Source organism: Lepisma saccharinum, chromosome 25, assembly GCF_977018435.1.
Source record: "Lepisma saccharinum chromosome 25, izLepSacc3.1, whole genome shotgun sequence".
NCBI classification, from domain to species: Eukaryota; Metazoa; Arthropoda; class Insecta; order Zygentoma; family Lepismatidae; genus Lepisma; species Lepisma saccharinum.
Window position 1 is genome coordinate 6,273,772 of NC_139253.1, and position 12,573 is coordinate 6,286,344.

The following is a 12,573-nucleotide window of genomic DNA, read 5'->3' on the forward strand; positions in this document are numbered from 1 at the left end:
AATTCCCGAGGGCATTTTTACAAAAATCTTGGATTAGACGGGGTTCCACACTTGAGCAAAAAGCTCATATGGGCATGTTGAGCAAGTTTTAAGTGTAGGCAAATCTGCCAGAGGGGGGTTCATACTTTCTCGAAATGGTGGTAGCATCAATTACACTACTCGAGCATCATTGCCGATGAAAAGGAAACGATCACCTACTGCATCTGCGCACGGCATGGCAAGAGATATAAGGGCCGAGATGACGTGGAGGTCCGTACGTCCCACAATTTTGATTCCAGCCCACACAATCAGTCCACCACCTCCATTTTAGAATGTTGCTTGAACAAAAACAGTGTTATAGCGTGTTCCACATTCCCTCCAGATTAGACACGTCTATTGTAAGGCTGGAAGCTGAACCGCGACTTATCGGAGAACGCAGCTCAACCCCATTCGTTGTAGCCCCAATTGCACTGGTATTCAGCCAAGTTTCTACGGACTGAAAGCTGCACAGTGATGGAACACATACCATATGCATACAGGCCACCTTTAAGAACGCGATTGCAGACGCAAACAGTTTGAGATGACACCTGCGCCCAATTGCTGTGAGAATGGCATGTTGTAGTTTCGTTGCATTCTGTCGTCTGTTCCAATCGCTTGTTAACAAGAGGTATCCGTTGTCTCTTGGTGTTGTTGCTCGTGGACGGCCTTGACCTTGTCTTCGTCGCACATTTCCCGTTGTTTGGAACTCAATCTACAGGCGAGAAATGGCACTTTGAGTCACTCAAGGGCTACAGACACCTCTCGCTGTCTGTCCAGCTTCCATGGCTCTCCATGCCATTGATTCAGGTAAATCGCACTTTAGAGGCAGTGTACCACTTACCCACGTTCCTCCATGAACTCTTACACTGTCCTTGTACTGGTACTGTTATTCTCAAAGCTGTACACTTCAGTTGTCAATTCAGATATCGGCAGTAATGATGGGCAAATAACCAATTGAATCCAGTAATGGTGTTAAATTGTCAAGTTGTCAATTAAATTATTAAATATTCACATTTTTGATTGGTGTAATTATTATAATCATAATTATTATCGTCATTATTATTAATTGAGATCAAAATTACTGTAATTGCCATTTCTAATAGTAAAAGTAAAAATATTAAAACTTTCTATTTACCTCAAGGTATCTGTGAATTGGAGTGATAACACACAGAAGGCAAAGAGTGATGACATGCTATCACATATTTTCCATCTCTAGGCATCACAACCTTACTAAAAAGTCATATTAGAACCCGTCCCCCCGACCGACAACTTGCCTGGCTCAAGGACTAATCCTATCTATCTCTTCCTCGCCACCTTTAATTTTATCTGCTATTATCTATGCTTCACACACTCTTTCTCACTTTTTTCCATCTTTTACAGTCTGTCCCGAGCATAGGCGTAACTTGGTACCTCACTTGGGAGGGCAGAATCGAACTTGGAGTTTAACAATCGGGGGGGGGGGAGGCAGAATCAAAAAGTTTCAAGCCCATAAAAATATTATTCAGAACTATTTTGATAAATAACTTACATTTGAAAAATCACAAGAATTAGTCGTTACTTTCCTTCTCAGATTGCAGGAAGTCAACCAAAGTACAATAAACTTGAAATTTTCATAAACCTGAAAATTTTGGATAGTAAGTGAGCCCTTGCCCCCGCCAACTAACGTCTATGGTCCCAAGAGTCTGTCGAACAACGCCACGCATAACGGTAGAGAAGGGGAGAAAACGAGTGGGTGAAGCGTGTCCAGTATTCGATGCTGCAAACGGCTGGTAGCTGCAGCGCGTTTTCCTCCTCTACATGGAAGCATTTTCCTCTCGCGCGTTCATTGGTCGAGCCCTCTCGATTTACTAATTGTGCAGGGGACTCGGTTACGTTCGCTTCCTCCACAGACTCCTGGGAGAGAGAATGGTCACTAATTTTCTAAGTTTACCTCTTTTCTCTCTTTTTTATGTATTCACTCTGATTCTTTCTCTCTTTCTCTATTTCTCTCTCTCTCTCTCTCTCTCTCTCTCCCTCCCTCTCTCTCTCTCTCTCTCTCCTATTTATCTTAGTTAATTTACCTCTTGCTCTCGTATTTTCTGTTTTCTCTCTTTCTTTCTCATTATCCCATTTTGTCACTCCTCTTTTTTCTCTTTTCGCTTACTTCTCTTCCTCCTTCTGTGTCGTCTAGTCATTACTTTATCATTCTCTCTGTATCTCCTTTTCCATCACTCTCTTTCTTCATGTCGCTTTCTCCCATCTCTCTTTTCTCTCTATTTTACAATATGGTGCCTCAAAATGTCTTTTTCTATGCCTACAATACTTAAAATCACAAAATGACAAGCATTTACATAACATTTCTCTATTGGTTTAATCTTTTGAACAGTCAAAGAAGAATCAAGGAGGTGGGATTATCGGATAGATTATTCAAACAATGGATGGAGAGAAAACCTGAATGCCGCAGCAACAATGCTTTCTTCATCAGTGTTGGAATCGAAGATTTCTACCCGGCCATTTTGGTCCTCTGCTATGGCTGGCTCTGCTCCGTCTTGGTGTTTGTCCTCGAAGTTCTCTTTTACAAATGGTCAGTAACATGTGTTTAAAGGGTAAAAGGTATAACTATATTGGTCTCGCCCCAAAAGAGCAGACGACAGTAGGTTAATGAGTCAGCGAAAACCAACCACTTCGGCAAACTGGTCGCCGCAGTTGCCAAACCCGCAGCACCTCTGTTGAAAGAGTCAATGGCCTCTGTTATGGTTTCCTTCTCCTGCTGGCGCTGTGTGGTTCAATATGGAACACGCGTGCGAAATGGAAGCTTTGTTTGTAACTGTGTGTCGTATCACACCGAAGGCGTGACTCAAACCCGGGACCTCTGGCGTCATAACTCGATAGCCTAATCTCTTGAAAAATCCGCTGACAGGGATTCTACCGCAAATCGTACGAAAATTAGCAATGTAAGCCTTAGGCAAGAGAAGACAATTAACGACAAAACGGAACTCGCCAACGGCTTTAACGATCAGAAATTTGAATCTCCCATAAATAGTTCGAGAGACCATTTCTCACCCCAGTTGTACTCAGAAATTTATCGCGTGAACGTTGCCTCCGATTTATCTGATTATCAATTTTTACCTAAAGAGTTACCACGGGAGTCGCGCTACCGAAAGAAGTTTATTTCAGGACCGTGACTTGTCTACTGATTCAACGAGACCATCAACTCTACAGAACACCAGAGGTAGACGAACGTTCCTTTATCCCCTTTCTATTATTCTCACAACCCTGCCAGACCAGTCAACGCCGGAGTGTTAATATCGAATGCTTAAGTGTTGTTCTCGTGACCATTGTTTCTCCGGGGTATTACAAAAAGCTAAAAGTGTACCTCTCGCAAACCCAGCAGGTAGCCTTAGGCTAGCATAGCGTAAGTTCGATCCCAAAACCCGTGGGGTTTTGTACGGTTTGTTATTGTTTTAGTGTTTGTGGTGCTAATAGGAGGCTTTCGGCTACGTTCGGAAGATGGGTGGTGAATGTCAAAATAGAAAAAACACAGTGCGAAGAAGTTTTGAACCGTGCAAAGCGCTTCTGTGCAGTGAAGCAGATGACACGTGTATGTCGGGGGGGGGGCCTCCCCGATGGCGTAGTGGTGCTACGCCTTTCGTGGGTAGGGCCCCTCGTTGTGAGTGCCACTTAAGCTAAGTGCCTTGGGTGCACTGCTTAAATTAATATACCACGGCTACAATATCTTTCTTTGAGAATGTAAATCAAAAAGCAGATACAATGCCAAGGGTATATTATTAATCATTATAATTTCCTTTTCAATTTATGTTTCCTATCCTTTGTATACAATATTTTAATCAGTATTCATTTATTTTTTATTTATTTTAATCAATACAATCATCCTTTGTATCCTCCGTTTTCGTTAATCAACTTTCTTTCCACTCTTCTGTCGCGCTGCCACCTGTTGTCGCATCCGCTAACTAGTTGATTCCATGTAAATGATTGTGTTCGACCAACTAGGTACGTAACAGTGGTAACGTCCGCCACCTTGTAATCAAGCGATCCCATCTTCGATACCATATAGTGGTTCGGATCTCACTTTAAACTGTAGGTCCAGTCCCGATTAGCCTACCTGTGCGTGAAGTTGACTTAAAACAAAAACTCAAACAAACGAGTGTATCGGCAACAGTGTCCACGTGACCCAGCACAAAGTGGCGGGAAACCTGTAGAGATATACCTCTTACTCCATATGGACGATTTCAATCAAGAAGTTCGTTTCAATTTGTTTAGTTAGTGGTACTAATGCTCAATAGATGGCGATGGTTGAAAATGATAAAAAATTAATAGGTTTTAATTAATGAACTAAAGCCGCTCTTTCTTAGTTAAGTTAGTTTAATTGCAATTAGTCTTGCTCAAGTTATGTTCTGATCAGTTGCAATAGGTTTGCTTGGTTAGGATAACTTTACTATGTTTGTGTTAATATTTCACGATAGACGTCATAGATTTTATTTTGTAATTAAAACATACATTAACAAATATACGAGAGTTTAGTCACTGTGGTTTATCTGTTTCTCTCTTTTTTGTAGCTTTCATAGTTTATTTACTTTTATTTGGTTGGGGATTGTTAGTCCAAATTGAGCTTGGTTAAGTGAAATTCCCTTACTTCAATGTACATTTAGAATGTTAAATAGATTGGTTTAAGTAAGAGCAGAATAGGTTTATTTACTTTCGGCTGTGATTGTTTAGCTATCATTTGTTTGGTTAGGATGTTATGATGGTAAAATTTGGGCTTGGATAAGTAAAATTTGATGACTGGATTTATTTAAGCAACTATAATTATCTTATCGTTCAAATTATTACAATATACATTTATGTTAAATTAGGTCAGTTCAGGTTAACTTTATGTTAACCTGGCACTAACCGCACGCTAACTAAACGCAGGAGATACGGGTTAAGTGATTTCAAATGGGAAATTTTCAAGTCATGTGCCAGCGTAGAGAGTGGTACACCCAGCCTCTAATAAATGGGTACCTTGATGGGTAGAGGCAGTCGGAGTGTTGTGCTGACCACGTCACATCCAAAAAAGCCAAGATTGTAAATTCGCCGATATGCCTTTACGGCGTGTTGCAAGGTGAAGGGTTATCATTTCTTGTTTTTTTACTTCGATATTGCATCCGTATCTATTTATGTGTGTGTGTGTTACTTTTCTAGGAAGTTTATATGCAAGAGATCAAATAGGGAGCACGAGAAGGTCGATGTCCGCCCCAGAGTGGTTCTCAGGCAAGGAAGATGTAGAAGGGATCCAGTTTGGTGGAAGGTATGTATTTGAGCGCAATTATGTTGAGCTTTTTCTAATGGTATAAGGAATAAATTTTTAAAAATATATGTGAATTGATCCCTTTTTTGAGGTGGGGAAGATGCTAGGAAATCTACTCTGTTTTTAAGGCAGACAGAGGCGCAACCACGAATTTTTGTCTGGGGGGGGGCAAGTACCAGGATAAACGTACCAGTAATAATAATAATGCAAATAATAATAATAATATTATATTATTATTATTATTATTATTATTATTATTATTGATTCACTTTATTTTACTTCGCTTATTGCGTCACTTTTGGCTAATTTGCGAAGACGGGGATGAATGACGAAATGATTAAATTGATGAATGGACACTCACAAACATCCATGCCCAAGACAGGAATAGAACCCAGGACCAACATTATTATTATTATTAGTAGTAGTAGTAGTAGTAGTAGTAGTAGTACCAAAGACGTTATTACCCTCGTAAATTATGCAAAAGGGGTAGAAGTTGGTGCTAAAGCATTTGTGTTCGAACAAACGATTTGAATTATGTTTTCAACACGTTCAATTTCACATTAATAATGGAAAGCAAGCACACAAACTATTTTTGAAAGACAGAAAATGCTTGATAAATGCATTCCAAATATAATTATTTTTTACTTTAGCATGTATAACATTCATGCACGACATATGTTTCACATATATACAACATCAAGCGACGTGGACACCAAATTGTGTACGTCTTCAAAGTTCTTTCAATACATATTATATACAACATATATTATTTTTAAATACATTACACAACCACAATAAACCAACAGCAAAAATGACATAAATTATCTCCCAAATGTGCACGCTGCATTTCCTTTAAACAATTGATCGTGCATTTAAAACCAAATCAATTAAGACAAGTCATATTTCTCTGTTTGGTAATTTACAATACATTACAGAAAACAATGAGTGAGAAATTGCGAGCGAAGCGAGGAAAAAAAATTGGATCCAATTTTTTTCCAGGCTGAAATCAATATTGATTTCATAGGGTGAAAATAATTCCACAGGATGCCAATGCATTCTCTCTTTTACAACTTTCGTGCCTCCCCGATGGCGTAGTGGTAACGTCGTCGCCTTGTGATCAAGGGAGTCCCAGGTTCGATATCCGGTGGAGGCACATGGCACAGTGGTTCGGATCCCAGTTTAAACTGTAGGTCCAGTCCGATTAGCCTTCCTGTGCTTAAAGTAGACTTAAAACCACAAATTAATCAATCAATTTTACAACTTATTTCCATTTAGATCGTTCGGCGCCCAGGGCAGACTCCCACCGTCCCCTAGCTACGATTCTGAACTTGCGAGCAAGAAAATTTTACGAACAGTATTTTGATTTGCATAAAATTTGATGTCTTTGGCGGTAATTGCCCCCTGCAGGCACACTTGGCCGTAGATGTTTGCCCCCCTAGAACTCATTTTCATCCAAGGTTGGGGGGGGGCAATGCCCCCTGCCCTCCCCTGTGGTTGCGCCACTGAAGGCAGATAAATGTATATTTTTATCATCATCATCTTCATCACCGATATCAGTCTTAGTAGCACAAGTTGTTTCACTCGCCTTTGGCACCTGATTTTTGCTTATAATAATCAAAGTATTGGTCACAATATAATGCAATTTGCTACGGACATACCTTGATGTATGAAAAGCATGGTGAGGTTATTGAAGATGGCGCCACAGTCTCACTACTCCTATATTGGGAATGTGTGCATCTGGAAGATTGTGCCATTAAATGCCAATCGTACGGACGTGTGCTTTCAGTCTAAGTTCTTGGCCCTGCTGTTGTGACGTAACAGCTATTTTCAGCAGGATGGTACACCACTTGCCACACTTCCAACGTCAGCATGCAAGAAATCGTCTCCTTCTTTGAAGGTCGTGTCAAAGGACCACCCACATAGCCTGACATTACCCCACCGGGGCCATGCTGAAAGGAAAAGTCTTATCGCAACAAGCCATGGACTATCATGGAACTGCAAGACCGCATTCGGCGGGAAATTGACGCTGTGACTCCTGATGTGTTGGTGGCTACCTTCTGTAACATGGAGAGGCGTTTGCAGGCATGCATTGATGCTAACACTTCCAAACACCCGCTGTGACGTCGCCATGCACCAAGGTAGGTTCGTAGCAAATTTCATTACATTATGACCAATAATTTGATTTTTATACGAGAAAATCGGGGGTCGAGAGCGAGTGAAACACCCTGTATTACTAATGATAATTAGAGAGAAACATTAATATAACTTAATAATAAATCATTCATTTTCTCACACCATTCTCCATCCACTGCAAGATCGAAATTAATGTAAACAAACCACATGATTTTCGAGAAATAGTTTCTTTCCTGTGTGTAGTTCTTATGTTATTTTTCGCATGAATACATTGGTCGTAGCTGTACAGCTCTTCATACAAGATTCTACACAGTGGCGGCGATTGGGGCGCAAGGGGGGGGGGGCAGTTGCCCCTCACTTTTTGCTACTTTTGCCCCTGCACTATGTACCAAGGAAAAGTAAACTGTCGTTGCCCCCCTAGTTTTGGAACCCAATCGCCGCCACTGGTTCTACAACTACAATATAGCAGCTACATTGAGTGGTATGGCTCTATCATATGAATTGTATCCCTACGCGCAAGATCCTTGCACTACTTCCATTGGGATAACCAATAGGATTTCTCTACGTGTGTTTGTTTGCATTGCTTTCCCTCTTCCACTGATGGCTCTATTGAATTCTAATATTTCCTCATTTGTTACTGCATTTTGGAAAATGTTTTGGCCTACAAGTTTATTTATTCAAAAAGGTACTGTTTTTATGGAACTATATTTAAATTCCTTGAATATTTGATCGAGATCTGAATATGAACTCCTGAAAACAGTTCAATTCCTTCTCGTACAGGCATTTAATGTATACGTAACGAAACAAGAATTCCTTGTTTGAAAAGTTATGATATCACTGTTTAGAAGAACTACTTTTTAGGATTCAGAACGCTATTGATACTTGAACTTGCCTGTTTCTTTTCAGAATACAATGATGAGGAAATGAAGATACAATTGTACATATCCTTGTTTTATCACAATTAACTGAACATAGTAAAAGTACAAGCATTATTGCAAACTGTTCACTAATAAATACTGCAATACCTACTTACTGTACTGGACAACTATCTACAAAGCCAACTAGTGTGTTATAAGAAGTGATAAACATGCGCCACTGTTTCTTGCACATTAAGTCACTGATGATGTCCATTTTTGTCATCACTTTTCACATAATAACATAACAAAAATGTATGTATTTATAAAGTAAAACGTGCATGCATTGCTTGAATTGTATTGCTATTTATGGTTTCAATTGTCTGGTCCGCCATCTTATGAGACTTTGTGGAACTACCCCATAAAAAAGTTTAGCAACAGACTTGGACAGATCTGTGGACATTGACGTTACAAATTCAAGATGGCTCATTTAACTGTCTAACTTTCAAACTAATACAATTACTATCAATACCAGAGATTGTATCGAGACACCTGGCGTTCTCGGTCTAGAAATATATATTTTTGTGCCACCACACAATACTTCCGAAGCACAGAGAAGTTCCCTTAATAACATTTTACTGTTTGATGCTTCGTTTCGTCGTTAAGGACCTTTCTTAAACCGGTTTTCTCCTGAATCTATGCAATCACGTAAAAGTTAACAGTTGCCAGTAATGAATTAGCTTTATAATTAAAACAAACAAAATATGAAGTGACCTAACTACAAAGAAACAAGTAATTTTCCACATAGTATGTGGGAATACATCGCTTCAGCAGCGTACGTTAGGCCTAACTTTGGAAGGCGGGAGCGGACAGAGTATGAACGCAAGTTCCAGGTCAACCATGAAAATTTCGGGGGGTGAGTGCCCCCTCACCACGTTACGCCTATAAGTCGCTTTGTAAGTGGGTTATTTTGCTTTCATTGAAATGTCTCGTACTAGGCCAAGAATCTGAAAAACCAATTTTAATAACAATAAATATATCTTATTATAATAGATTTTTTTGAAATCGTTGAGAGGTTAGGGGTCTTCATAATAGGAATGCACTCTTCTAGGTATTGTTAAGTACAGTAGTTACTTCAGTCTCTCTCCGCAACTGCTTTGGTTTCCAGTATATTCAATCTTCTTATCACATGGCACTTTCCTCACTCGCCTTCCTTCTAGCTATGGCCTTAGATATCTTCTTCCTAGAATAGAAATTGGACGCTAAAATACAGGACAGTAATTTCTTATTTCAGAAAATCACTTTTTTATAAAATGTCTGGCATAAAGTTACTTTTTTAGAGTGACGGTAATCGTGAGTCATTTTTCAAAATGAGAAATTGGGCCTCAGTTAAAATATTTGGAAGTAACAGTTACTTTTTTAAAGTAACTCAGATTTACCTTTTAAAATTAGTTACTGTAATATGCTTTTAAACAGTACCTGTATTTTTAGAAGGTTGTACGTGCAGTCACATTCGTAACAGAATCTTCTTTGAGCATGTTTGCACAGACTATAACAGTTCGTTTGCGTCTTCATCCTCCAGGTAACAGCACTATATTTATTTATATACACCCATACGCTAAACGCACACACACACATGTGGATGGGCGGGTGGTGGGGGTGGAGGTTGCACATTTTGCCCACTCCCTAAAGTCAAAAACGTTCCTCCGCCACTGTTCACAGTAGAGCAAGAATAATATGTACATATTGATTGAATGAGGTACAGAAATACAAAGGAAACACTAGAATGATATAGCGAAACAGGAAAAGAAAGAAGAGAAAACAGAGCTAAGCAGAAGAATGAGAAGGGAAATAGAAAGGAAGCGAAAGAGCAGCAGAAGAAGGAATATAGAAGAGAAGGAGAAGGAGAGAGAGAGAGGCAGACAGGAAGAAGAGATAGAACAAGTGTCAAGAGATCTATGCTGTTCGTTATTTTCCCCTCAATACTGAGTAGGCACTAACAAAAAAACACAAAACGAACCTGGATATAATATATATATAGAAAAAAATGTTCTAGCACAGCGGTATAGATTGAAAGAGTCGCTTAGTTAAGTAAATTGCTTTCATTCTAGTTTAAAAGTCTCGAGCTAGACCAAGAGTCTCGTGAAACTTTTTGCTGCCATCTGTTGGCAATTCTGTAATTTCCAACCAAGAAGACTTTCACGGGGGTTCACAATGCTCAGTGTGCGCCATATTCCATTTTTTTCGAAGGCTTTTCCCAGTTTCCTCGCTAAAGCTATGAAGCAAAATAGGTTCAGACGGCAGGTAGTGCGCCGGCTACTACTTGGTGCGTTTTTATTGCGAAGAATAGTGAAAATTTGTGATTTTTGAAGCATGTTGAAGACTTTATGAACAAAAATAACTCTTGCTGAAGGGAAAATATATTTTGGAATATTTGCTCTTTTCAGTTGGGGGTTCGTGTGTTCCCGTGAACAGCTTCAGGCGACGCCTCTGTGTTCCTGAAACCCTTAATGAAGCCAATCTTTCTTAAATCTTCCAGGGACTTTATAATAATTGTGTATGTTAACAATAAACCTTAAAAATATTTAATTTTACCTGAAGAAGTTTACACGCTCGAACAGAAGGATTGACAAGGCGAGAAACGCTCCAGAACTGAACACAAACAAGGCTGGGTAAGTGTCATTTAGTTCGATAACCACGAACTCATGGCTTGGGACATAGCAGATGGGCTTCTTAGGTATCCACTCCTTAAACTCCCTACTGACAATGCCCAGGTCCTTTAGACTTCTCAATCTGAAATAGAAAGGACACCATCAAAGTGAAAGGGTACAACTATGTATCCTTAATATTTACACATGCCATCACATGTATTAAGGCATTCGTGGGTTCGGTAGCCTAGTGTGTCAATTGGGCGACCTCTCCATAGAAGTCACAGGTTCGAATCCCGGTCTGGGCTTGCGTGTTCCTGGTAAAGTCCCTTCCTTAGTTTCATCTAATCACACACTCATCCTCATCGTCACGATTAGATAAGATAGTAAGTATAAATTGCAGTTGTGAGAATCATTGAATTGTTATAATTACATTATCTACGATTAACAACATGATAACCAGTGAACCCTCAAAAACTATCGTTGTCATTTCCTTTTGATAGTAAGTCCGCAGGCGTAATTAAAGGTCTTAGTCATTTCTCCAATTTATTTTTAGTTTCAATTTTTTTTAGTACACATTTTGTACAGTGTCTCTCAAACGTTTTAGGACAACGACATTTTAAACTAGGCAACCCAATTTACACAAGGCGTTGGTGGGTTGCGTGTAGAGTTAGGCTCAATTTCAGGGTTGCCACATGAACAATAGATATTTATAAAATACGCGAGAGAAATAAAAACAAGTATTATTGTATAAAATTATTAAAAATATCACTATTATATCGCAAGTGACAAAATTCTTTCTCAAAGAAAAAAAATAGATTCTCTAGTATTTCATTGCTGATGAGTCTCCAGAAAGGAAAAGAGGTGAGAGAAAACGAGAGGTGACAAAGAACAGAAGAAAGAGAAAGCGAAAGGAGAAGAGGAAAAGTAGAGGAGAGAAGAAAGAGAGGATGGACGAGGAGAGGAGATGTAGTGAGGAGAATGGAAGAAGATTATAGGAGAGATGAGGAAAATGGAGCAAAGAAGAGAAAAGAGGAGGAAAACGAGATGAGAGACGAGGAGAATAGGAGACGAGAAGAGGGGAGTGGAGAGTAGAGTAAAGGAGAGAAGAACGAAAAGAAGAGGAGAAGAGTGCAGTGGAGTAGGAAATCTAAGACAGGAAAAGAGATACGAGGAGTGGAGATGAGTGAGATGGAGATAAGATGCGAGAAAAGTAGGGAAGGCGATATGAGATAAAAGCAGAGCGAGCAGAAGGAGGGGAGAAGAGAAGAACAGAAGGGACTGAAGAGAAGAGGCAGTTGCAGAAAATATCGTCTCAGCGTCAAGAATTGATGCATTGGTCAAATTATCGACATGAAACATTCAATAACATTTTGAAATGTATTGGAGAATGTAATAGATCGGTTCAAAATGCCTTTTGGCTTAGTTCAGAGCAAAATAAAATCTTCCATGTAAGATCTTTGATTTTACCTGCGATTATATCACTAAAAATATGAATGTAATTTTAATATTTTAAGAATTTTCCAATTTTTGTCCACTTCTCGGTTCGTTGAAATGGAGATTTTGTAATTTAATATTTCCCCTCGTTAATTCCAAACGGAATCATTCCGTTTCACACGGCGTGGACATTGAA

General features: G+C 39.4%; 2 protein-coding genes across 2 annotated transcripts in view; one reads left to right on the forward strand and one right to left on the reverse strand.

Annotated features, from left to right (window-relative positions):
• The window catches only part of LOC145979003 (ionotropic receptor 84a-like), a 34,792-nt gene extending 26,427 nt beyond the window's left edge, over window positions 1-8,365 (forward strand). Inside the window, exons 6-8 of the mRNA XM_083112062.1 lie at window positions 2,384-2,581; window positions 5,200-5,305; window positions 8,345-8,365. Of these exons, the coding sequence (XP_082968188.1) occupies window positions 2,384-2,581; window positions 5,200-5,305; window positions 8,345-8,365 (325 nt within the window). The remainder of the gene's footprint in view (window positions 1-2,383; window positions 2,582-5,199; window positions 5,306-8,344) is intronic.
• A 1,112-nt stretch (window positions 8,366-9,477) lies between these two features.
• Window positions 9,478-12,573, reverse strand: part of LOC145979004 (ionotropic receptor 84a-like) — a 30,925-nt gene continuing 27,829 nt past the window's right edge. Inside the window, exons 9-10 of the mRNA XM_083112064.1 lie at window positions 10,888-11,085; window positions 9,478-9,535 (exon numbers count right to left, since the gene is read on the reverse strand). Coding sequence (XP_082968190.1) covers window positions 9,478-9,535; window positions 10,888-11,085 — 256 coding nt within the window. The remainder of the gene's footprint in view (window positions 9,536-10,887; window positions 11,086-12,573) is intronic.